The sequence below is a fragment of the Dromaius novaehollandiae genome, chromosome 5, assembly GCF_036370855.1.
Source record: "Dromaius novaehollandiae isolate bDroNov1 chromosome 5, bDroNov1.hap1, whole genome shotgun sequence".
NCBI lineage: Eukaryota > Metazoa > Chordata > Aves > Casuariiformes > Dromaiidae > Dromaius > Dromaius novaehollandiae.
In genome coordinates this window covers 21,191,589-21,217,418 of record NC_088102.1, presented here as the reverse complement: position 1 = coordinate 21,217,418, position 25,830 = coordinate 21,191,589, and the positions used below count along the sequence as shown (strand labels likewise).

Here is a 25,830-nt window from a genome sequence, read left to right as displayed (position 1 = left end):
ACAATTCTAAGATACTAGATTTTAAATACCTGACTGAAAGACAGAACTCTGCCAGTTCACTGATAAGGCACCTTCAAAAAAAAAAAAAAAAAAACCTATGCATGTGTTTGAATTGATTGGGAAAAAAAGAGATCAGAGAAGACGCACAGATGGACAAACCACACTTCTGAAAAGAAAGGATTTTTAGAGACAAAGTTAAGTAATCAAAACCCTAGGGAGCTGAGGTTTTTGAAGCTGTTTCCCACAATACTCTCATAACTGAAGTTCAGACTGAATGCCCTACTTTACAATGTACCTCAAGTAGCAAAATTGCTAGACAAGCAACAGTGATCAACCCACTGAAAAAAAATGGAAGGATTTCTAAGGTAAGATTCAGAAAATATTGTCACAGATATGATATTAATATTTTTCTTAAAGACTTCATGACAAAGCACATCCCTCAAATTTGTGTAGGATACCAAGCAAGGAAGAATTTGACAAGCTAGAACAATAGCCTGAAGTTATTTATTCATAAGTGATTTTGACCTAGTACAACAGAAATGCTCTAACAGATGTAGCTCTGCTCTATGCAAAGTATGCAGAAGCTCTGCTTCAGCTCTGCTGAAATGGTTCTGAGGATTTTAGTAGTTCACTAAGGGAAAATAGTACTATCTTACTGCTCGGGAAGAGGGTAAACTACAGCAGGTTATATAAACAGTTAAGTATACAGAATACACTGAGTAATCAGGAAGGATCCCTTAAACAGTTAAGACCTCAACAGAACCCTGTACTCATTTTTGAACAGCGTATTTCTAGAATGATTTGGATTCTAACTGTTTCACATAAGAGATAAGAGTTAATAAAATATGACCTAGAAAGAAAGGTTGTCAAGACTGTTTAAGAACAGAAGACTGAGAAAACATATGACAACAATATTCAAATACTTGATTGATCTCTGAAACAGGAAGGAGCTGATTAGTTCTACGCAGAAGCCAGGATCAGGAAAAAGATAAACATCCGAAGCACACATAGCAAGATTTAGGTTAGACAGTCAGAAAAACTACCTAACTATAGAGATAGTTCAGCAGAACAAACTTACTAGAGGTTGCAGAACTTCCACATAGAAAAATAAGTACCAAGGACACAGAGCTGCAGACACTCACAGTGCACTCCATAACAACATATGCAGAAGGCTTCCCATGTCCCCCTGCCCTATATTCATGTTTATATAAAAATATTCCTTAAATTTTAGGGTTAGTTTAAGATGATAGTATTAAAAAATATAATTGGGAGACTAAAATCTGAAAGAGGGATTTATAAGCAACAGAATCATCACTTCTTTTACATGTTTTTCTACTTAATAAGAAACATTACTAGAGCCTCAGTGGATGAATTAACTAGTTGTTCCTCAAAGTAAAAATTTAGTAAGATAACCAAGAACTCAAGCTAATCTATAGCATTTATTCATCAGACATTACAAGTAATAACAGTACACATTTAAATAAGCCTTTTTCAAAATGGCTGATTGCAAATAGAACTATCACGTTGTTTAGAAACTAGATGCCATGCCACATTGCAGAGTGTAAGAGAAACGGAGTTAAATAAAAAGCCATGTCATATACTAGCCATATGTCCAAAAAACATATATTGGGGAGAAGGGTAACACTTTTCAGTAAATACCTTGGTGATATTAGGGGCAATTTTTAAACTAAAATTTTAGCTTTAAAAGCTAAAAGCTTAGTCCCAAATCAGCAGTATTTGAAGAGCTAACCAGGAGAGTGTTGTGTCTGCACAAATGAACTGCTCTCCACATTCATTCTTCCCACATTAGGAAGCCAAGGCAAAGGGATGAGGAGGCCTCCAAGTGGCGTTATGTGGTACTGAGCTGCAAAGTGGAGCATTTCTACATTTACAGTATGCACAGAAAGTCAAGAAACAAGTTAAAAAACGATTAGTGATACAGTGAAATCAATCTCTTCAATAATTCCTTTTACAAAGGGTTCAAGTTTCAAAGGCTTCAGGTAATATAACATGTAGTCAACAAATAAATAAAACTCACAGCTCAAAAGTATCCATTTACCTTCCATCTTACTTGCATTCTTACTCCAGGCAGAAACAAGTGCTTCCAGTTCTGTTTGGTTTTGCTTTTATAACATATATAATGAATACCAAGGGATTTGTACTTGAAGCCCCCCCACAATTCCCCCTCTGCCCCGTCAGCGTAACTTACCTACAATTAGGATTACCCCTTAGGAGACTCTTAGTATCATCAGCGATTTCTCCATTAGCCTAATTAGTGAACAATTTTTTATTTTTTTTTTTTAAATAGGATCTAGGAACCCTGAAAACCACATTGCCCAAGCTGGAAAAAAGGGAAAAAAACTACACCAGAAAATTTATGGGTTTTGAGGGTGTGTTTTTTTTTTAATAAAGGGATAGCACTACTTTTAAGCTAGGAAAAGAGTTCATAAAGTTAGACAACACTTAGTGGTGAACACACATTGTGATGGCATATTTTAAGAGGATTCGGGGCATATCTATTGAACCAGTTCAGACAGAAGTTTATGTAAATTCACCAGGAAATCTGAACATCTACACATCCATCAGAGTTTTGTTATCAGATGTGCCCAAAGAAACAGACACCTGGACACAGCTGCCAAGATTCTCTGCTATCGCACACTTCAGTATATTTGTGTTTTACTCAGAATGAATTTTGTAAGTCACTCAAGAGCTTTAGCACTGAACTTCTGACAACCAAGTTCAAAAGAAACTAATAGCCTAGCAGGCTAAGGAAGTGAGAGTCTAGAAAATAACTTCTATGAAAGTAGTTGTGGAATGAAGTATGGATAACAGAACTTGGTCAAAGAAGAGATGAGCCTCAGAAACCAAGTTGGGCGTTGGGAGCAGACCTGGTAAATTAGTTTAATACACACAGCCAATAACATTTCTTAAAAAACCACAAAACCGGAGACAAGGTATTTCTTTGTACCAAGTACACAGCCAGTACAAAGTTTCCTGCCAGTGCTTTCTGACCTCCCTCAAAATGCTGCACAAACCATAGAAAACAGTTCTGTGGATATTCATCTACTTCTGCCTATTAGGAAGAAAAAAAGGATCCTTAGAAGACAACATTCTCAGTTTTCACAAGTAGGCAGAATTTTATACATGCCAGCCTCATGAAAGATACTTAACATTTTTTGGTCTTATTGGAGGGTCATGTTTACATGTTATACATCATTTCCTGTGCTGTTCTACTAAAAATTAATCATTGAAGAAAATAAGCATGAGAGCTGCAAAAAACAAGTGATGTGACTAACATCATTCAGTGTACACAACTGCAAGAACTGAAACTTTTTTTTAATAGTAACTAATTCACTAATTGTAAAAAGATGGGATCCAGTCTCTGCTGAGTTCTACAAAAAAATTCAGCAGCCATTCTACATGCTTAATTTAACTCTGATTTGCTTTAAGAAGAGGTAATGTTTTTCCATCTTAACCTCCAAGCAGCAACAAGGAACTGAACATAAAGATTCCACTTCAGTGTAACATATCCATGTCCCAAACAGAAGTGAGCGGGGGGGGGGGGGGAGGGGAGGCAGAGAAAGTGGGAGGTTAGTGATATCTTGAAACTGTATATACAAATACTGTGTTCTCTAAGTGCTTTAGAACAGCAGGTGTATTGATTTCTGCAGAGTTAAAACACCTGACATTATTGAAAAGGTAATCAAACAATATAACAATAAGCTTGAGTTTTATACCAACAAGGTAAGGTGTTATATTGAGTGGAACTTTAAGCAGTTCTAGATCTTTAGCTTATTTCGTTACTGGCTCCAAGCCAGTAAAAAGATGAATTTGAATGAATGTAATAGCATAAACTGGAGTATTCATTAGAAAGGAAGGCTCCATACATACTTAGCATACACTGACATTTTAAGTTCAAAAAAAGTTTGACACACACACACACCCTGTAGAGATCTAATCCTGTTAGCACTACACAGCTGTAAATATTCCAGAAAAAAAAATAGAGTGTTCAGTAAGTGAAGTACTTGCAGTAATCAACTAAGGTCCCTGTAATTGTTTATATATGATAACAAAGACAAGCTCCAGAAATATGTTTCACTTTAGAGAGAGACAGAAAAAATACATACCTTGATATATTTGCTATTAAATGCCCTTTCATTCCATATCTATAAAGCAAAAGTAAAAAGCTATTTAGAAAAACAGGATGCTTGATATGAGTACATAATGAAAGATTTTATCCCCAAGATTATACCATCACTAATGAATCCCACAAGTTTCAGCTTGCTAGAGGAGAGTGCTCCAATTGGTTATTATTAGCTCTCCAGGGGAAAAATTCTATACAAAAGTTCAAAACAGGTGCTTGTTTATCTGACTCTAAGGTCCACTGTCTGCCTTTTTGCTGAAGAGAACTGTAATGCTGTGACAGCTCTACAGTGACACCAGTGTTTCACATTGTAGTGTAGCAACTGTTAGTGATCATTGGGAAAAACATCATGGCCCAAGATGTGATCCTACAGAATGGGCCCACACACTGACACAGGGGAGCTAGAATGAGGTACATATTGAACGATTACCTACAGTTTCAGGAGGTTATTCAGTGGTACCGTTTTAGGGTTTTTTTCCTAATTCACACAGGACTATGTTCTTATTTGAACATAACTGAGAGCTTCGGCTTGGCATAAGTAAACAGACACAAAATAGTTTCCGATTTCTGCTGTTCTGGATTTCCATCTTTTATGCAGTGACTGCTTAAGGTAAACACAGATCAAAATTCAAGAGCAGAAATGCTGATTTTCTTCTCACCAAACACCCTGGCCAATAAATGCAGAGTCAGAAACCTTACTTTTTCCTCTGACCCACAGCATGAACACAATGGCTCATGTTCACCAGCAAAAGCTGAAAGCCCCCTCCTGTAGATGTAGATCTCCAGACCCTTGGACAGTTTCTTACAGGGGGGAGATGTCAATGTCTGATGTTGAGCCTACTGAACAGCCTGCCTCTCAAATATGCCTGGAGCTCAGTGCTTCCTGTTAGCTAGTCCTAGGCAATTTCTCTCAATGTGCATCTTCTGTCTACAGAAAACCACACAAATCAGTGGAGTTCAGGAAGAGTTAGAGGCCTGTTTCTTTGCAGGATGAAAGCACCAAAAAGATATTTCTGGATCTTTCCCCAAGTGCTAATATGATTGGCTCATTTCTGAAAAAGTTATGTATTGAAAGGCTCAGTGCTGCAAGTCAAAACAGCAAAAGGCTACAGTGTAGAATCAGAGTACTGTTAAAATTGTTTTGACAGTTTGAGCCCTTGCAGACTTTGCTGCTTTCCTGTGTTTCACATTACGCCCACAAAGAAGTCAGACAACATGCACTGTCAGCACACTGCCCATGGAAACAGAACTTCGCCTTTCTTAAAAGTATAGAATTAAAAAGGCCAAACACTGTATCAAGTAACAACACAGAAGCCAGGCATTATTCAAATACTTAGTGTGCAGAACTTACCATACCTTCTACTGTAACAGCACAGCAACAAGAAAATTTGAAACATCACCCCCACCCCAGCAAGTTAATTGAATTTTAGAAGCATCACTGTGTTACCCAGAGTGCAAGACTGACACAGCTGAAATAAGTCTGCAGCATCAAGGGGAACACATTCCAGAAGAAACAGACATCAGATATACCTTCCCCCATTACAGTATCTAGATTTTCTTCAAGGGATAAGAACCATGACCTCAGGAGCTTCACTCTGGATTTTTACCTTTTCTGCCCTTTAAACAATTCTCTCACATCAAAACATTCAGTCTAAAGTCAGTGATTCAGTAAGCACAAAACTGATTTTAGAGGAATCTTATCCACACAGATTTTCTTAATTAGGGGAAAAAAAGAAAAAAGTTAAGTCTCAGTCAAATAATCAACTTGGAATAAAATGTTCTTCCAGATTGTCTGCATCTCCCTCTCACCTTCAAGTTAGGGCAGTTTTCTCAGACATTCCCTCACTACTTACTTACATTGCACTGGAACACCATAAAGTAGTTATACTGTACTGCAACTCATACACCTTAATCTACTATAAATAATGCAATTAAAAACAGAATAAGATGTATGGGGTTGCCCTTCAGCAAAACAGTGGCCATATTTTATAACAAGAAGTCATGCTAGCTGACCTTCACAAGTTCTAAAGTCTTAATTAAAACCCTTTTGTCATCTGGTAATCTCTGAAACCCAGGCAGAACAAGTTAGGCAGAAAGTGACAAACCAGAGCCTCAGACAGACTTCAGAATTCTGGAGTTCTCAGGCAACTTTGTTCTAGAACTGGAAGGCAGGAATCTTGCCATTTTACACTGTTTCTGCATTATTAGGTATTACTGCAGAAACACTGTAAACACTGTATCTGCCCTTCCACTTACAATGGAACAAAAAACCCCTGCAATTACATAACAATTTCTCTCCGTCCTCTCCCCCACACACACTCTAATCCACAAAGAGAGACAAGACCAAGAACTTAGGAACAAAGATAAAAAACACAGCTGATTTTGTATTACTGACCCCAATATAATCAATGTCCAAATCATGATACTGTTTAGCTCCTAATATCCAGGAAACAATATAGTAAACAGTGACATCTGGGTGATCATAGGGCCAGTTCTCACCCTTCCCTATCCATGCAGGAAATGTCCAAGGCAATCCTGGAAAGACAGAAGCAAATGAATAAGGTAATTAAGGAGATGTTCTGTATTACTCAGTAAGCTTCAATAGCTAGCTGTAGTTTGTTCTGCCTAAAAAAGGGGCAGATATGCACTTCAAGTTCACATACTTACATGGAAGACAGTAAAACACAGCTTATTTAAGCAGAGAACAGACTGTCATATCAATTGTGGTCAAATATTAAGAGTTTGTTTGTTTTTTTTTTAAACTAAACCCATCGTTACTAAAGAACAATTCACTATGTACAATTGTTCTGTTGTGCAGTATTAGCTCTAACAGGTCTAACATTCTGAAGATTTTAAGGTAACAGTCTACAAGTTACAAACAAAGGATCAATGCTGAACAGCAAATACTGTTAGTGTTCTGAGTATGATTTTCAAAAGAAGTGATGATCTGATCATAACAGAGGAAAAAAATAAGGATCATGAAAAAGCATTTCTGAGACTCAGCAGTTTACTGGATCTCGCACAAAAGAACAATAAATGAACCTAACCAGATCCTACTACGTTTTCAGCTGATTCTCTATAAGACATCATAGGCTAATTCAAAGGCAAAACCCTCCTTCGTCAAGAGCTTGGTTTGGAGGAAGGAGGAGTTGTATTAATAATCACAGGTAATCTCAAGTGGTAAGCTTACTGCTTGCCACAGTACTTGTCTAAAAGAACCCAACTGGCAAATCCTGCACCAACTCATGCCTTGTAGCTGGATAAAGCACAACGTGATGCCTAGAAAGGGTGGGATTAGATAATCCAGCAGCTAGAGCACAACAGCCAAAACCAATGAAACCCTCATTTTTAGCAATTTGTATGCACTTCTAGTATATCACCCTTGTTTAGGAAAAAAAGCACGATTATCTGAGAAGAGCTCTTTTCAAACATTGCTGACTCTGAACTGTTAAGCAATAACAGACTAAAAGACGACCACATGATTTAAATAACTTGTTGAAACTGGAATAGCACATACAGTTATAGAGAAAGGAAGTCGTGTTTGGGGCTAGAGAGAGATGGCTACACTTGCAAAAGTGGGAAACTAGCATATGTGGATGAATCACATGATCAAAAATGTCACAAGGAAAAAGCACACAGAGTGACAGCTTTCTGAACTCCTAAAAATAAGCTAAGAGCTTTAAAGTAACTAAGATAATGTGCACATCTGTAAGTAGTGAAATACTTGTTATAAACTTCCATTTGGACATAATTTTTTCTCCTGTGTGACTTAGTCATTTGATAATAAACGTTCTAAAATATTATTCATATGGATTATCCGTTAAGCTTTTACTATGAAGTGTCAAGTTAACTATATGAAAACCAGAAGAAAGTCGCAAGGCACATTTATTTCTTGCCTGGTTGCTAAACTGTGCAAGGAAATTTAATATTCAAGCAGATAAAGATGAAGATAGGATAATTTAGAATAGCACAATCAGATGAGACAGTGTATCTTTTGTTATTTGTATTACGCATCAAGACACTCTGCCCTGCAGATTGCTGAAGCAGGGCTTGCTATCACAGAGGTACTTGCTTATTAAGATTATATAAGTTCTGCCACCACTACCAACACATACAAAAGGGAAGCAGCTGTTTACAATATTAAGGTATTATTAATAGTATAGAACATTTGTATTTAAAATTCAAGGTAAATTTCATTGTCTTAAAAGCTAAGACACAAAGGCAAGTATCTTAAAATGTCAGGCCCATCAGCTAATTTTAGAAGTTTTCAGGGAAGACTTAAGACTTTGGAATATGGAAAAGCCCAGAATTTAGCTTGTGACAAGTAGTTCAAAGTTATAGGCTGACAAAGGGGGTGAAAAAAGCTCAAATCAGGAGTGAGAGGTAAGTGCTGATATTTGTGTGAGAGATCCCCGAGAACTGAGATCTAGCATGACTGGTGAGAAAGATTTCACTTCCTTTTTCAGAAGGTACATACATTCCATCTGGTATTTCACTGTAAATCAACTCAGTTACATTCGGGCTTACTATGGAACACTTTTTGCAGTCAGAGGAAAAAAATTTCTCTACTTCTTTCATGTGAAATACATTTTGAAAAATGGTTCAGGTAAAATGTAGAGTTCCATAGTTGCATTTCACATGACATGCACAACTCAAAAATCAAAACCGGCAGATAGGAAAAGCCCTCTCAGAATTCAACTAAACACAAAAGGCAAACAAATCAGAGGGCAATATATTGGAGGGAAGGGGGAAGTTATAGATTTGTCATAAAAAAACATATAAATGAATTTGGTGCATATATTATTGACAGTTATCTTTTCTGTAAATTTTTCTGTCCCTCCCCACTCCCCAAACTTTTTTTTTTTTTTTAAGACTTTATTTACTATTCAGAAATGCAACTTTTGTGACAGATTATGTTCACTGTTTTATTTGGGTGATGAAGTCTAAGCATTAATGTCACTTAATGCAAGCAAATAACCAGAGAGTCACAGGATGTGATGCTAATTTAACAGAGTAGAACAGAGTATCTTTAAGTGAAACATGAAAACAAGCTGACCAAATACTATAGATTCTACTTTTCTACTGCAACATAAAAACACCTGTCCATTGAAACTAATATGCTAAGAGTCGGGTATGTAACTGATTAAAAAATAAATTAAGAAATAGAAAACTATCTGAAGCAGTTTACCAATCAGTTTAATTTGGGGGTTCCTCTTTTTAGCCTCTTTCATCAGCCACCATTCATAGCCCCGGAAGTAGTTCTCATCATCTTCATAGTGCATGTGGGAGGGCTCAGTACCATCTAGGAAGGAAACGCACGCAGCTCACAATTAGCTTCTGTGTCACAAACTACTACACATTATAGTGTTTTCTGTATTACTCACCGCTATAGCATGCAAGCACTTAACTCCAATATGGTTCACACATTCTTTGCTATGTGATTCAAAGCAAAATGAGTAGTGGGAGCAAACAGGCAAAACACACTATCCTTCATTCTTAAGAGATTTAGATGAAGTACAGCACAAATTTAGTAATTGAGATTTTTTTTTTTTTAATGATTATGCCCTCTTTTTGCATCAGAATGCGATTATCTGTTGGTCCCTAATTATGACTATGTGAAATCTATATTCATGATTACCTTCATCCAAACAACCACTATGAAAGCTAGAGAATTAGGATCAGGAAGAAAAAAATACTCATAGCAAGTATAAGCATCAGATTATATCTAAACTAAAAAACAGATGAAAATAGTTTACAGTTTGTTCCCTCTGTGGAAGGCAAGCCTGGAGGAGAACAGAGAACTATCATGAAGTTTTGCTGTGACAAGGAAGTATTTTTATAGCTAAAGATCTAGTTTATCATTTCTGTGGTGTTCTGTGACTGCAGGAAGAATCTTCGGATTTGAAGGCTATGCAATGAATTCATTCAGGAAAAGGTAAACAAATGAGAAAGATGCATGTGTGCACAGGAAGTCACTATACTTAAAAGTCAATTAACAACTTGTGCACGCAACTGCAGCAATTACTCATGCTAAACTATGTGCCTAATTGTTAGAGATCTCCTCTAACCTGAGTAGGCATTTTTATGAAGACTGCTGAAACAGCACATTTCATTACAGAAAATAGGACTTTTATTCTTACCAATGCTTGATTATTTGGAAACTCTATTTGTCAAAGACATATAAAACAACCAGTAAGCTCCAAACTTAGACTCCTGATCACAACAATTCTGAGGCCAGAATAAGAGCTGGAGTTGAGTGTGATTTAGTGTTCTCCTTCTAAAAGCTGGAAAGTCGCAACATGAATACGTAACGTTCCCCTTAGCCAGCAACAAGGGATGTTGATGACAAGGTTTGTGCATGTGTAAATAATATTTCATCTTCCTCTGACCAGAATTTGTTGACTGAATTCTAAGTTCTTAAACAGTATAATACTTTTCATTATGTCAATTTTCTTAAATAAATCAAAAAATTGAAAAACAACATGTAACTACACAAACACAGACAGTATAAAAATAAAATGCCCTAAAAAAGATGCTATGTTTTCTATTTATTAACTGAGTCTGCTTTAAGTCAGTTCTCTTCAAAAGTTATCCTGGAGAGGGACAAAGGGAGGGAGTATGAAAAGTAGTCTAGTTATTGCTTCTTAACTTTCCATCACAAGCAGACAAGCCGTTACTAAACATGTACCAATCGCAGCTTGCCCTATATGTAAATAGGGCAAGTTAGGCAAATTAAACCAATACATTTGCATTCTAAATTGGAGCTAGGAAAAATAAATAGTGCACATTGTCAGTTGACACCACAATGTAGTGGCTCATTATATCAAAGAAACATAATTGCTTCTGATAAAAAACGTAAAAATGTAAAACCAGCTTAAGACACAAACTAACTCACACTATGCAAGTTTTACAGTTTGTATTGCAAAACTGGTGGTTGAGAAATGCTCAGCAATTATGAACGATATTAGAGCTTCCCTGATCTTGAGAAGAACAGAACTCATTTTGCTTTAAAATACAACCTATTAACCATATTACAGAGAGAACAGTTTCCAGGACATCAATGTAAATTTCTCTTCTATAAGCCAGCAGACATTATTTTTGACATTTCTGTACAACTCCAAAAATACTACAGAACATATCTGTATGCTTCTGCTAAAGTGAAGTGTGCAGGACCAGGAGGTTAAACTAAAGGCATTACTTATTGCATCACTAAAATGATAAATTAAACCTCGCTCCCACAGACTCCATACCTGTCGATTGTCCATCACCTCCGATCTCTACTTTCAGGATATGTAAAGCAGCACCAAAATTTGGCTAGAGGAAAAAAAAAAAAAAAAGAAAAAAGAAAAGAGAGAAACAGATTCCTGCTGTTGACAAGACCGCAAGTAAGTGCACAATATTGAGGAGGCCATGAATTCAACAGTATTTATTCAACATATCCACACAGCTACAAGTGCGATATATGAAATTCCACTCCCAACAGAAATTGAGCAAATCAAATGGAACAATTTACATTTAGCCAGTTTATCTAACTAGACTTCCCCCCCCACCCTGTTTTCTTTAACTTAACCAAGCCAAAATATACACTGAAGACATCTTAAAGTAGAACACGGGCTATATGAGGAACAAAAAAAAAAAAAAAGTTTTTTTTAAGTCAAACATTTATAGTTGCCATCTTTGTAAATAATTTATTCTTTGGCATACAGGACTACACTGTTCATGTGAAACGAGCTCATAAAGGAGTCAGAAATAATCTGCTACATTTTAGCCACAAGAAGAATTTAATCCTAGCTGATTAACCCCAGAGAGCTAATCAAGATATGTTGAAAGCAGGAATAAGAGGAATTTTAGTACTAATTTGAAGAAGTATGCTCAATTATCAAAACCAACAGCAAAATACATAAGGTTCTGATAAAACTTAATTGTGCTGAAGTAACTTTTATAACAACACCTATCAGATATTTAATGTTGGCAGCTGTCAAATCCTGAAAGAAGGAGACTCCTCTCTTTGCCTTCAGAGTTAACATTCTAGGCCACCAACTACTCTTGCTGTTTTTATACAGCACTTCACCTAACAGGATCAAAACTCAGCAAAGAGGTAGGAAGCTTGATCTTCTGCAAGAAGAATAAAAAAAAAGGTTAAAATATTTACCATGCAAGAATGTATGCATGCTAATATAACAATATAAGAAATTAATTAAGACTGACAAAATATTTAACATGTATGAGACTTATGTTTCATAACTGTTTGCAAGATTAGTAACTTTGTGACCTCTACAAAAGAAAACAGTGAATTATTGACCAGACTTGGCTTTACACTAACAGATTTAAAGCGCTCTCTATTACACCATTCCCATCTTCAACTAAAAAGCCACTCTACAACTTGCAGTCACTACACAGCTTATTTTTTTCACTAGTTTTTTCCACAACATTCAAGTGTCAAGTCAAAATCAACACTAAGTCAGTGCTTTCCAAAACAGAGTTCGTCTCATTTCATTCCCAGGTGGTACAGAATATACTATAGGAGTACCAACATGAGACAACAAGAAATCCTGTATGAAACTACAGACTATTGTAGCAGTAAAACAAACATCACCTTGAACAGATAATCCAAAATTTGCGAGCGATAAGGTTCTTGGTAGTTCACCAGGAGCCTAGATGTGGCCTAAAGCGAAAAGAAAACATGAAAACACGAACGCTTAATTTCAAAACATATCCTATAAGTAAATCACAGGTCGTCAGTCTGGGCATTCTCACATAGCTAATAAACCTACAGAAATAATCACAGCAGCAGGAACTCTGCTAAAACTCTGTCCTAGTCTTTCAACTTTACACTTCTGCCTTTGTAGACCGTAAGCAGCTTGTACTCCAGCTGCCTCCAATTTGCTGCAAAGAAGAGAGCCCAGAGGAACAGGTAAACGAAGGAAAGAATGAGATCTCACAGACTTAGGGCAAGCAAAAGCAATTCCCTTCCAGCATTATTTCTCCCACTTGACTTGAAGCTCCCAGTCCACCAAAGGGGCACACCGGCAGGAGGACGAGGAAATAACACCTCCGAGACGGGGCAAGAGCTCAGCGGCGCTCGTGACTCTTACCGCTGGAGCGCAGAAGAGCCCATAACTGGGCTGTTGTTCCCCCCTCCGCCTCCCCCTGCCTGTCGGGGCTCCCCCTCGCGAGTCCCCCCGGCCACGCCGATGCCTCGACGGCCGGCACTTAGTCGCCAAGCACCGGGCCCGCCAGCCACCCCGCCCTCCCCCACCTCCCCGCTCAGGCCCCCGAGCGAGGCGGCGGCGCTCCGGCCCCGCAGCAGCCCCAGCGGCGCCGCTCACCCCGCCGCCGCTGACAGCGCCGATCCCGTCGAACCGCCTGCCCAGCCCGCCGGCGTCGTCCAGCACGTAAGCGGCCGAGAAGCGTGGGGCGGCACCGACCCCGGGGGGCCCCGGGCCCCAGCTGCAGCCGAGCAGCAGCCAGCCCCACAGCAGAGCCGCGGGGCGCTGAGAGAGGCCCGCGCACGCCATCCGCTCTGCTCCGGCCCTGCAGCAACCCGCTACTACCGCGCTCCGGCAATTATATGCCCGCCCCACCTGGCCGTCGACCTGGGAGGGGCGGGGCGGGGCGCGAGCGCCGACATTTTTCTAAAGGGGAAGGCGGAGGGGAACCCTGTCCCGGGTTGAAGTTGGAGGTTGCCATTTTGAGAAAGGGCAAGGGAGGCGCCAAGAGGCGGGAAGCGCGCTGCCATGCTGGAATTGGGCAGTGAATAGAGAGTGAAGCCATTCGGGATCCATCTTAGGTTCGGGTTAACTGGCGGGGCTGTACTTCAAGACGTGCGGTGCGGCCAGCGTTTTACACGTTAGGGCCGGACGGGATTTTTCTGTGAACACGCAGCCAAGTTGCGTGTAGTGCAGAATGAGCAGCCTGCCTGTAAGACCCAGATGGCTTCCTTTCTTCGATGCCTCTGGCAAGGCACATTTGTTTTCCCAAGAGCGGAATGCTGTTTCCCGGTAAACCTCTCATTTCCAGGCCGCCACCAGCAACCCTGCATGCACCACCTCTGACAGTTTTTGTCTCCCAGTCAGCGCTCAGCCCCTCCTCAGGCCACCTCCGAATCCCTCGTGTCATAGGCAACACTAGGCACTTTCTGGGAGAAAACTCTACCACACTGCAGGAAAGATGTTTGGTCTTTCATAGGGGAGCAGGCGATGCCGCTGGGAGCAGCTCCAGGGCACGGCCGGCCGCGTAGGAGGCATGCCCGGGAGAGGGCAATCCCAGGGCCTTCCCTGGAAATACCAGTTAGCCCCAGTGAGCACTTGGGTTCACAGCGGCAGCAGCAGGACCCCGGAGAGGGATCCTGGAGCTGGATATGGGCTCACACCACTAATGTGACTGAAACACCTTCTCTGTTTTACACCATTCATGTGATACGGTGCCGTGCGACTGGATAAAAATGTGTTAACAGGTTAGCGTGAGGACAGCCAGAGTTTTCACCTAGCATGCCGCTCAGAAAAACCATTCTGCCCAGAAGAAGCCAGGAGATTAGGGATAAAAATCCCTAAAGCAGAACTTTCCAACCGTTGGCCTCATCACTTTACAGAAATGCCGATATGTTTAAGGAGAAATGAGGCACAAGGAGATGCAGTGACTGACATCATACAGCCTGTATTTCAGAGTTACAGAAAAGCACAGGTTTTGCGTATTTCCTTCCATAAAGAATGTTGTTAATCCAGCCACTGCCTCTCTTGACCATGTCATTGAGGAATCTAAGCGTCTCAGTGGTGACATTTCCTGACTAACATTTCCTGTTTATTTCTTTTTTAACAACAATACCAAACACTCATAAAACAATTTGCACTTTACAGCAATATCAGGCAATAACTAATGAACCTGCTCACACCCAAATGAGCTACAGAATGTCATTAGTACACGCAGAAGGACAGAATGACTTCCTCAAGGCTATGGTGAGTCAGTGGCAGAGAGAGAATTACGCTGATGGCTCCTAATCCACGTTTGTTCCAGCATACTGTACAGCTTTGCATAGCTGGAATTTATGCACAGGACATACTGCCCTGATGACAGATTAACTGGTTAATTTTTATGATTTCTTAAATTAATAGATCAACATATTCCCAATAGAGGGCTTCAGCTGTGGAATTCATTCTCTTATTCACTCACAGAAACTTAAAAGGGTCAGCTTTCAAAACTCATACTTTCGTCCTATGATGTGCTGAATAGCCCCCACTCCCCACCCCCACCTTCTCAGATGGTGCAGAATAACACTATTAAGTCTGTTTCTGTGGAAGGAAGAGGTTATGATGGGACTACGAGAACTTTTATTCTGGGTTGGGAATCTCGACCTTGCTTTTTATCTGCAAATTGTGTTTGTTTCTTTAAGTCTTTGTCCATATCCCAGGAACATGTGATCTGGACCCTTTGTAAACCCAAATATAACCAATAAAAATACTAAGGACTTAAACAAAATGTTCATCACTTCTTTTGTAGATAAGATAGTTTTCCACTGTTAATGCTTTGCAGTTTCAGTTGTTTTTTCTCATACCACTCTAATCTCACACAAAACTAAGATGCTGTTGTTCTGAGAGGAATGATTTGAGATACTGAATGTATCCAGATCTCAAAAAAAATGTGCTGCTTGTATCAGAAATAAAATTGTTCCATAATGATGTAGTCAAGAGTTGTTTTTTGCATATAGTTTTACTTCCAGGGATGTGTAAAATGCAGTCTTTCCCCTCTAGCATCTTTTGATCCCTCAGACCCACCATCAATTGTTACAGAGTTGAACTGTGGAAATATATCAACTAGATTTGTCTATTTCTAATAAGGATAAAAATTGCTTCTGCCTCACTGCAGTGTAGGAACCCTGAACAGAAAAGCAGAACTAGGCCACCAGACATTTTTCTTAGTAGATACCATGTGAGGAAAAGGCAGATGGGAAGTGGGTCTTTGTCTAATGACTTTTCTGTTAGTGAAAATACAGATTTGACTGAAATTTATTTTAGAAATTGATCTAACCTATCTTCCATCCAAGTTGCTAAAAGCCTGTCTTTCACTGCGCTGGTGGGGGTTACGATACCTGTTTACGAATGACCTCAAGTGTAGAGTGACTTGGTGATATTAGGTCATATATTGATCCAAGCATATCAGTAGAAAAACTGTGGCTGAAAGGGTCATGCTCTGGCTGGAAAGAAAAAGAACCAAATCGGTGCATCTGATGATTAAATATTAAAGAGCTGCCTGGTATTGTTCTCAGAGAAGTCTGTTTATTTCATTTAAGGGCTTTTAAATTTGCCCATCTGTTTCATTTCTCCTTAGCATCTGAATCATCAAATAGGCCAGTTTTTGTGTTACCCAATACGTATATATTTGAAGTGAAATTGTGCCCAGTTTCTTACAAGCAGAAGTGAATCATTCCAAACACACACAGAGTTTATGAGAAAATCAGACCGCACACTAAATTATTCTGATCACCAAGGGAAAAGAGGATCTATACTGATGTAAGAATTATTCACTGGTCTAATAGAATAGAATTATCTGTTAAAAGAATTACTCCTGTGAAAGCATCATCTAGCCCCAGATTCAGCTTATATAAGAATGTATAAGCATGAAAACTGTTGAAGTGCATAAAATTCTGTTATCTTTAATTAACTAAAACTATTCACAAGCTTGGTCCTATTAGTAGGAGAAAAAGACACTAATACAGATTCTGAAAATAAGTAATTCTTTTTGGACAAACTCAACTCCTAAAGTGGTTATGATGTATTTTTAATGGATTCTTCTTGAGTGGATTCTTACTTGGTTCTGGGGTGGATTTGTTTTGAGAGGCAACTGCTAAATCCTTCAGTCAAAAGCATTTCTATGTTCTGGACAAATATAAGTAAAGCAGTGTTTTCTTTCTGCAGAGCTGGTTTTCTGTAGGCTGCATTAAGTCCTAAGTAAGAGGTTTGCAATATACTCTATTCATATAATTAGGCATTGTTTTCAAGACAGCTTTTGCAGACTTACCAAAAATAGTGCTAGAAGCTTGATGCCATCATTTATTCACTTATGTTGCCCTTTATCTCATGGGTAAGCAGAGATTAACAAGTTACAAAAAAGGCAAAAAAAAAAACCCTTAAAAGATGTGAGAGCTGTTGCCTCATTGGTGTATCCAAGTGCAGCTTCCTGTTACTTTATTTGATGAGGCAGTTTCTCTTCTCAGAACCAGACACGGGGTATGTTGCCGATGGTATCACAGTGAAACTGCTACGCTGGAGCACATGGCCACCTAGGTAAGTGTACAATAGCCAAGAAGTCAGCAGATACACACCTTACGTTCTGATACAGAGTACAAGCTGGCTCTCGCTTAATGTGATGCTGACACCATACAATGAAACTAAGGGACACGAAAGGGGCTGGAAGAGCTTGCTCTGAGAGAGGGAATGTTTCCCCCGCCAGCACAAGTGAAATATGAGGCAAAAGTGTGAATGACTTCAAAAGATCCAGCAAGAGAAGACTTGCCAGCTTGATTTATTGCTCTAATGGTGTTGCCACTATGGAAGTATCTATTGCTTAGAAGGAGAAGGGGAGAAGGAGGGAGAAGAAAAATATTTGGGGGTGAGTTTTCAGGTTTCTGAGCCGTACAATCAATACTTACTACAAAATTGCATCAGCATAAGCCTCACAGAGGATTCCAGCAGCTCTTCTACCAATGTTCTTTAATATTTGTATTGCATTAACAAGGCACTCAGCACTATTTATACCAAGATAATCTTAGCAGAAAAATGATTTGCACTAAAAATAGCATCCTAGAATTCCGAAAGTATTTGGTACAGCTTTTTTTATGTATGCATAAAATATTCACCTGTGTGGTATACATCCTAAAAACACATCTTTTTTCTATTTGTGTATAAGTCAGTTCGTGTTAACAGAATTTTTATGTTCTATGCGATAATCCATTATGTATACATTGGAGTTAACAAGATTGAGCTCTTGTAGACTTGCTTCAGCCTCTTGCATATCAGAGGGAACTGTGGGTGAAAGTTAGCATTGCATGAGGAAAAATGCTGTTCATTTTAAACAAAAAATGGGATAGAGTCCATGTTATTGAAAGATGTATTTCTACTTTCTCAAACTGTGAGGGCTTTCAGAATTAAGTTTTGGGATCTGCTCATTAAAGAAAAGATCGAGCTGTGGAAGGTACTTGTACTTGAGGAAATCAGCTTGGTTCCGTAACTTAGTATAAGAACACAAATCAATCTACTGTTGAAATTGGTTTGAGAGAAAACAGAAATTAAGAAAAACATCTGTCCTTCCATCCTGTGGCTGTTCTACCACTGCACCACTACAGCAGCTACTTCACAGATCTAGTTCACACAATTTTTTTTCCCTGAATCTTATCTACAAAGCAAAGTACTTGCCAAAGTTTATCACATTATAATGAATATTGCTTACAGCAACTCACCCCTTTTAAGAACTTGAATTTGAAATAAAGGATATATAGTGACATTTATTAGTAGCAAATGTTTTGAAGATTATTAAGGTGGTCATTATTGGCTAACACAGGACTTTTTTTAATTAGCGACTAAACCTTTCTGTTAATAACATGAAATCTTTGAAGTGTTCTCCATCTTTTCTGATTACCTAGACTATAGAATTCTTTTATCTAAAAAGATAAAAAAGACTCTTCCATTCTTCTCTGTGCCAGGGACTGGCACAGTACTAATCATTGCATAGTCTGACTAGCAGAAAGAATTAACTGAAAAAAGAAGTGAACTGAAAAAAAATCCTATGTATTTTTGCATTGGAAATGCATCTGATTCAAAAACAAGTCTACAAGGTAAGGGGGAAGGCCTCTGAGTTACAACGAGTTTGAAACATTAACATTGGACCATTTGATTGTGTCTTGAAACAGAAATTCCTTGATAGGTTTTTAGAGAAATTTTAAGCCAATGGGAAAAATTATCATATGTTGTTTTAGACAGGGTAGCTATAAAACAATAACATCCTCCTGGGCAAAATCAGATAGGTACACTCAATAGCTGAGAAAAAACCTGTGAATGCTTCACATCATTCAGGTAAGACAAATCGTTTTACATAACATAGTCCAAATTATCAGAAAAAAAAGCTAAGCAAGTAACTCAGTAGAGACAGCTTTCCCTGAGATATGGTCCCAAACAATTGCAATGAAATGAGTTGTAATCAGGAGCAAAACAGCCCTTTCTGCTTTTATGTTTCTGTGCAAGAAGCTACAACACACCCTATGATATACTGCATTTGCTGTGTCTTTGGCACGCTTCAGTATAGGTCATCAATGCGTGCCAGAATGACACACTTCTTGTTATTGTTCTCATTGAAAGTGTGTCCTCATATAAATAGAATCAATGTGTCATCAGAGCCAGGACATGGATTCCCTGGAGAATTTAGACTGCCTCCTAGGCCAATCATTTTTCTTTGTTCATAGAAACTATTGAGGATACTATTAAAAAAAAGAAAACCATGGGGTACAGTGACTTGTGAACATGAAGGACAGAAAAAATTGCTGAGGTGCAGAATTCCACCTGGTCTCAGCTCTCTTCTTTGAATCCCAACTTCAGTGCCCCAGACTACCATTATCCAGTGACATCTTAAAAAGTTAGTTCCCTAAGGCAGATTTCAAAAGAGCAAAGCAAGGTCTCGACCCAAAGAACATGCAATCTAATTCAGACAAATGCAGTATACAGACTTAGGCTCAATGAGATCAGTAGAGGAAAACCTCTAGAAATAGCATGTTAAAAGAGAAAGCTGAGGAAAAATAAGATGAGAGATAGGAAGAAATCAGCTTCTTGATCTGTTAGTAGGTAAGAAAGAGCTGATAAAGCTAACTGGGAGGAGCTGTGCTGTGTTATGTGGAGACAAGTGAGGAGCTTGTAAGCATTATGTCTGTAATATAACAAGTCGATTAACAATGGAGAAAGAGTTTGTGAGGGAGGGCAAAGGAATTCCAATTTCTGAGTCATGTAACTGGTATAAACACTGCCCCATGCACTCTCTGCATTGTATACATGCTTCGTAAAGGGCACATTTCCCCATTAGACATGAGTAGACCAGTCATAGGAAAAAGGATGCTAAAATGTCATTGGAAAAGAGGTACATATTTTATCTTTCACTCACCTGGTCAGTCTGCATGGTTTGCATCACTTTTGGTCAGAAGTGGGCCAACAAAACCCTGGGATCCATTTTCTAGAGCTAGATTTTTTATTTGATCCTCATCTGTTTGAATGTGATACTTATCTATACTGATAAGCCTACAATGTCCTATTTACCATGTGGTTTTAATAAACCACACTGAAAAGCAGGTATCTTATGCTTGTTTTAAATGCAGACACTGTGGTTTTTTTTTAGTTAGTCATCATCTAGGTAAGTGAGTAAAGCTGCTCATTGGACCTAATTGACAAGTCCTTCTCAAGAATTTTCCTTTTCTTTCAAGCTCGTGAGCAAATTTAGCTCTACCTGTGAAAAGTTAGTCAACTTGGTCAGATAAAGCAGTAGCTGGTAACATGCTTTCTGGCTATTTCTGCCATTGCTCCTTTTTCTTTCTGAATAGCAGTGAAAGTTTCACTACAGAAAAAAGGTCTGCAATAATCTCTCAACACAGGCGGTAAACCTTCTCAGGTTTCTCTGACAAATCCACAGACCTCCACACATACACATCAAACCCATAAAGGGCAGGATGAGTTTGCCTGCCACGTAGGAAAACCCCTGCACCCTAAGTTATCTTCAGTTAGAGCTGTTCCCCACGTGGGAGCAGTTCTAGACAGCGCTGTCCTGCAACCTACTCATTCTGCAACCTCTTCACCTCCTCTGCTGACAGTCTAGGCGCAAACCACAGATGAGTCACAGGCACGTCCAGGGAAGAATTCTCTGAAGAAATTAGTATCTTTGGCAGTCGAATGGGACCACAGCAAATATTCCCCATTCTTTCATTTCTTGAATGTAACAGTTCAACCTTTAGGGAAGAGAACCGCTGAATATGAGAGCTGTGATATAATCAGCGAGGACAAATGCTTCATAGCTAAGGTTTTATGCCCTTTCCTACTTAAAGGTCAGCTCTCCTAAGTGCTTCTCAAACCTGTGAACACAACTTCTCCAGTCCCACAGCTTTGCTCAGGGCTGCCATTTTACTTATATTTTCACGTCGAAGCTGTTGATACCCACAGCTCTGATAGTGCCTAAGATATGCTTAATTGATGATGGTTTTACATCTAGGGTGCTGATGCTGATTTTACAAACTCACGCAAGGCAACTGGAATCCTTAGAGGAAAGAATTAAAAATGAATCACTGTACTCACAGAGAATCTCCAGCTCACTTGAGTCTAAGCGACACCCTAATAGATTCTCCTGTGCATGCGTGAACCCAGTAGCCTGCCAGGTTTCACATGATAGTTCCTGGGAAATGCAGTCCCTTTGCTGGAATAGTTGAGGGCAAGATCTTTGGGGCTTGCATAGAAAGGAGGGGAGAGGAAGTAGGGAAACTGTGAGGATGTGACAAAACAAGAGAGTGATTAGCATTAGGGGGACATACGAGCCACACGTTCTGCTCTTCTGAGAAAATCCCAAGAGCTGGAGATACCGGAATTCCTCTCTTTCTATCCTCCTTTCTCCATTGACTCAGAAAAGAGGAGAGTATTGGGGAGAACAAATCTGCCAGCTTGCCATGGCCGAAACCTTCTTCTGCTCCCCTCTAGTATCTGTGGTGCACTTTCTGACCTCTTCTGACTTTCCCACAAAACCTGGAATTGTAAGACCCTACCCCTCTGGAAGTGCCTCAGGTGCATGTACCCTTTCTGCTGTATAGATTTGCATCTGACTGACCTTATCCTCCTCAGAGGTTTGGATTCTTCTTCCTCTGCATGTGTCCCTCCAGAAATGTCTAAAACCTTTGATCTCCTACACACACAGTTTCTTTCTTCTAAAAAAGACAGCCACCAGGAAGCCCATAAAAATAAACAATGATGTTGTTAATAATGTTGTTATAGCTGACTTTTTTTTTCTTTTTGGTAACAGAAAGATGTTACAGTCCAGTGGATGGAATCTTACCAGTCGGGTCCTGAAGAACTAGCAGGTGATGACCTGTCAGACCACAGACGGTTTTTTATCACATCCAGGCTGCAATTAGCCCAAAGATATTACTTAGGGTGGACAATGAACAACACTGGTAGGTGCCATGATGATCACACCCTGGATAAATACTTGTTTCCATTTGTGTACGGCATTGTGATGGTGATCAGTATTCCCATCAACTGCATATCCCTCTATGCATCTTGCATTCAGGTGAGGAAAAAGAATGAGTTAGCAGTCTACCTCTTCAGCCTGTCCCTGGCTGACCTCCTGTACTCTCTGATTCTGCCTCTGTGGATTGATTATGCCTGGCATGGAGATGACTGGAGGCTCTCTGCCTTACTTTGTCAGATTTCTGCGTTCCTTATGTACATGAACTTCTACACCAGCACTGCATTCCTTGCTTGCATCTCTATCGACAGGTACCTGGCATTAGTTCACCCTTTGAAGCTCCAGCATTTGCGCACAAGAAGATTTTCTTTGCTTGTCAGCATAACTGTTTGGCTTTTGGAAACTATCTTCAATTCAGTCATCTTGGTGAACAAAGAAACATTCAACGATCCTTGCAATTCCACTAATCACACGTTATGTTATGATAAATACCCCCTGGAATGGTGGCAGGCACAGCTAAATATATTCCGGATATGCTCGGGTTACCTGGTCCCTCTGATAATCATTGTGTTCTGCTATTATAGAATCTACCAAGTGGTGAGGTGTAATCAAGCCACAGTAGATGAAGAAAAAAAGAAAATCAGGAAACTAATACTGAACATCACAGCTACTTTCATTGTTTGCTTCACTCCTTATCATGTCGTGTTGCTTATTCGCAGCATCAAAGAACCTTACACCCCCAATCCGCAGTTTGTCCAACTGATGTACAAGATTTACAGAATCACACAGGCCTTAACAAGTTTGAATTGCATTGCTGATCCTATTCTTTACTGTTTTGTGAGTGAAACTGCAAGAACAGACATTCTGAATTTGCTCAAGTGTTGCCTGTATTTACGAAAGCGTGAGGGTAACCAAGCAAAAGCCAATGCTCTGTGTAGTTCTGCTATAAAGAGCAGTGCATTGATCACCTGCAGAACTTCCTGCGAGACTCTCTCAAAAATGTCTGAGAGAGAGTATAGTCAAAGCAACATTTGATAAGATAAAACCTGTATCTAAGAAGTACCCCCAAAATTAGACACTAATCTAAGGGAAATTAGTGGTGTTGGGCAGTAAAGAGCAGTCTTTTATTGGAGGGTTTTCCGTATGAATAGCACACTGAGTGCATGATCTGAAAGATGAAAGGGAGGCTAGACTACTGGGTTCTCTGGAGCTAATAATGACTTATTACAGGGTCAATGAAATCAATGGAGCATCAAAACGTATCTTTAAATCAGGCATGGTACATAAATCAATGTCAATAAACAAACTCACAGTCAAAAAACATGAACATGACATACTGACAAAATTACCAAGGAGCCCCCACAGAATTGTCTCTTGTCTTAGCTTGCTAGCCACCCCACTTGCTGAGCATACATGTACTCAGCAGGAGGAAGGCTGGAGTCCTCTTCACGTAGTCATTTGTTTCAATTTTTAAAAGAAAGCTAAACCTTACCTGGTAAGGAGCCTTTGGGGGGCTTTTCTTTTAAATCAGTATTGTGATAGAAATTAATAAAGCATGCATGCAGACACACACAGAGAGAGAGAGAGAAAGAGAGAGAGAAATCATTCAAATGCTTGACAAAGGAGCAGCGAGAGAGCATATAGTAAATCTTTTTAATTTGTTGGTGCAATTTATGCTGCTGTGATGGTTTCTGTGTTTCAGAAATGACTCAGGTCTTCCTGCTCCATACCCCTGAGATCAGCCACTTCTTAAAGTGGTCTACCTCATGTAGACAGGTACTTACCTGCTCATAAGCTTTTCAGCTTTTGTATTCTTTGGAAAATGTATGTTAAAGTGAATGACCCTATGTCATGTGCTTCCATTACAATATGAGTATTGTGTTTCAGGTAGTTGAAGATTCATTACTTAGAGTACACATAGAGAACCAAACTCTAGCCACTGCTGGTTTAACTCAGATGAAATTTTTCCCTGGTATGTGCAGGGAGAAAAGGGAAGGATTGAAAGGTGAGGTTTCACATCTGCACAACATAAAAGACCAGTCTTCAGTCTTGCCTGTTATGACTGAAATCTGGAGTGCAGTTATGTTTGCAGAGTCAATAGAGCAAGAAGTTTATATCAATTTACTTAACTGTGAATGGATGCCTCAATTACAGTTTCCAGGGCGCTCAGTCTGCCAGGTAAAAGAAAAAGATACAAACAAACAATAAGAATGGCAGCAAAAGAACCAACACTTTTAGAAAGGTTGAAGTTAGTACAACGCAAAAGTACAGACATTGATTCAGGGCTCTGGTCCTGCCCTGCAATTGCTGTATGATTCTCTGCTGGGTGGTGGGCACTTGTCCCTGAAGCTGGTGAAAAGGCAGTTAAAGACACTGTGGAAATTCTTTTTTTTTTTTTTTTCTCTAGTACACAGTGGTCACAAGCAATATGGGAATTCTTATGAGAATTATTACTTATTCCTTGTGCATGTAAATTATAAGTTTTTTCATCACAAAAAGCCACATTCATTGATTTCACAAGTTCCTAGTAGTGTCTATTTATACTTTCAACTCACTTTGCATTCTGAGAAGGAAACTTCTGAGGAGAGACTGAGGAAACTGAGCTTGTTTGGCCTGAAGATGAGAAAGCTTCAGGGGGTCCTGATGGCAGCCTTGCAATACCCTACAAGAAGGCTGCTGAGAAGATGGAACCAGGCTCTTTACAGCACTGCACAGTGGGAAGACCAGAAACAATGCACATATTTTAAAAAAAGAAGAGATTTTGACTAGATACAAGGAGAAATTTTTTCACCGTGAGGACTGTCAAGCAGTGGAGGAGGTCACACAGTGATGTTGTGCACTCTCCATCCCTGGAGGCTTTCAAGACCCGACTGGGTAATGCCCTGAGCAACCCGATCTGACCTCATACCTGACCTTGCTTTGAGCGTGAGGTTGGACTAGAGACCAGGTCCCTTCCAACCTGAATTATCTTACGATCCTGTGAATTTCATAAACATGTTTGTCACTACTCTGGCGGACACCTTCTCTAAAAGAATATGTTCCCTTCCCTTCTTTGTTTCCATTTATCTGTTTGCTGGATCTTGTTTTGTTTTAATGTGTTTTTTCCTGTAGTTCCTTCTTATATGTTATGAAGTGAACAGTATGCAAGTAGCAGTGCAAGTTACTTCACCACAGATGTGTCCATATGCTGACCTAAGAACATAATATATTTTGCAACAGAATGTGAAATTTCACTGCAGCACTAGAATAAAAGAGGAACCAATCTTTGTCTTGTAACTTCATTGTACTCTGTCAGAGACTGCTCTTTCATCCCAAGGATTAACTTCTAGGAGGAACAAGGTAATGCAAACTGCTACTCTTTCTGAATCCATTTGTGAGTCACTATCAGCAAAAGAACAAGCCCACCTGCAACACATCAGCATCTAACCTCTTCCCAGTGCATTTTGGGGTGGGTTAATGAGAACAAAAACAAGAATGCAATAATCAGA

The 25,830-nt window shown here is 39.4% G+C and overlaps 2 protein-coding genes across 5 annotated transcripts in view; one reads left to right on the top strand and one right to left on the bottom strand.

Annotated features, from left to right (window-relative positions):
• GALC (galactosylceramidase) overlaps positions 1–13,824 on the bottom strand; it is a 43,765-nt gene extending 29,941 nt beyond the window's left edge. For 2 of the 4 annotated variants that reach the window (XM_026112158.2, XM_026112148.2), the window contains exons 1-6: positions 13,474–13,821; positions 12,741–12,809; positions 11,395–11,458; positions 9,333–9,446; positions 6,540–6,679; positions 4,128–4,166 (exon numbers count right to left, since the gene is read on the bottom strand). In XM_026112158.2, coding sequence (XP_025967943.1) covers positions 4,128–4,166; positions 6,540–6,679; positions 9,333–9,446; positions 11,395–11,458; positions 12,741–12,809; positions 13,474–13,662 — 615 coding nt within the window. In that variant the 5' untranslated portion in view covers positions 13,663–13,821. Of the gene's footprint in view, positions 1–4,127; positions 4,167–6,539; positions 6,680–9,332; positions 9,447–11,394; positions 11,459–12,740; positions 12,810–13,473 lie in introns of all 4 variants that reach the window. The other 2 variants (XR_010389348.1, XM_026112166.2) reach the window with 2 other exon arrangements.
• A 3,539-nt stretch (positions 13,825–17,363) lies between these two features.
• On the top strand, positions 17,364–25,618 carry GPR65 (G protein-coupled receptor 65). The gene is made up of 2 exons (XM_026112371.2): positions 17,364–17,424; positions 22,178–25,618. The coding sequence occupies exon 2, from the start codon at positions 22,199–22,201 to the stop codon at positions 23,375–23,377; it is 1,179 nt and encodes a 392-aa protein (XP_025968156.1). The 5' UTR covers positions 17,364–17,424; positions 22,178–22,198; the 3' UTR covers positions 23,378–25,618.
• The last annotated feature ends 212 nt before the right edge of the window (positions 25,619–25,830 follow it).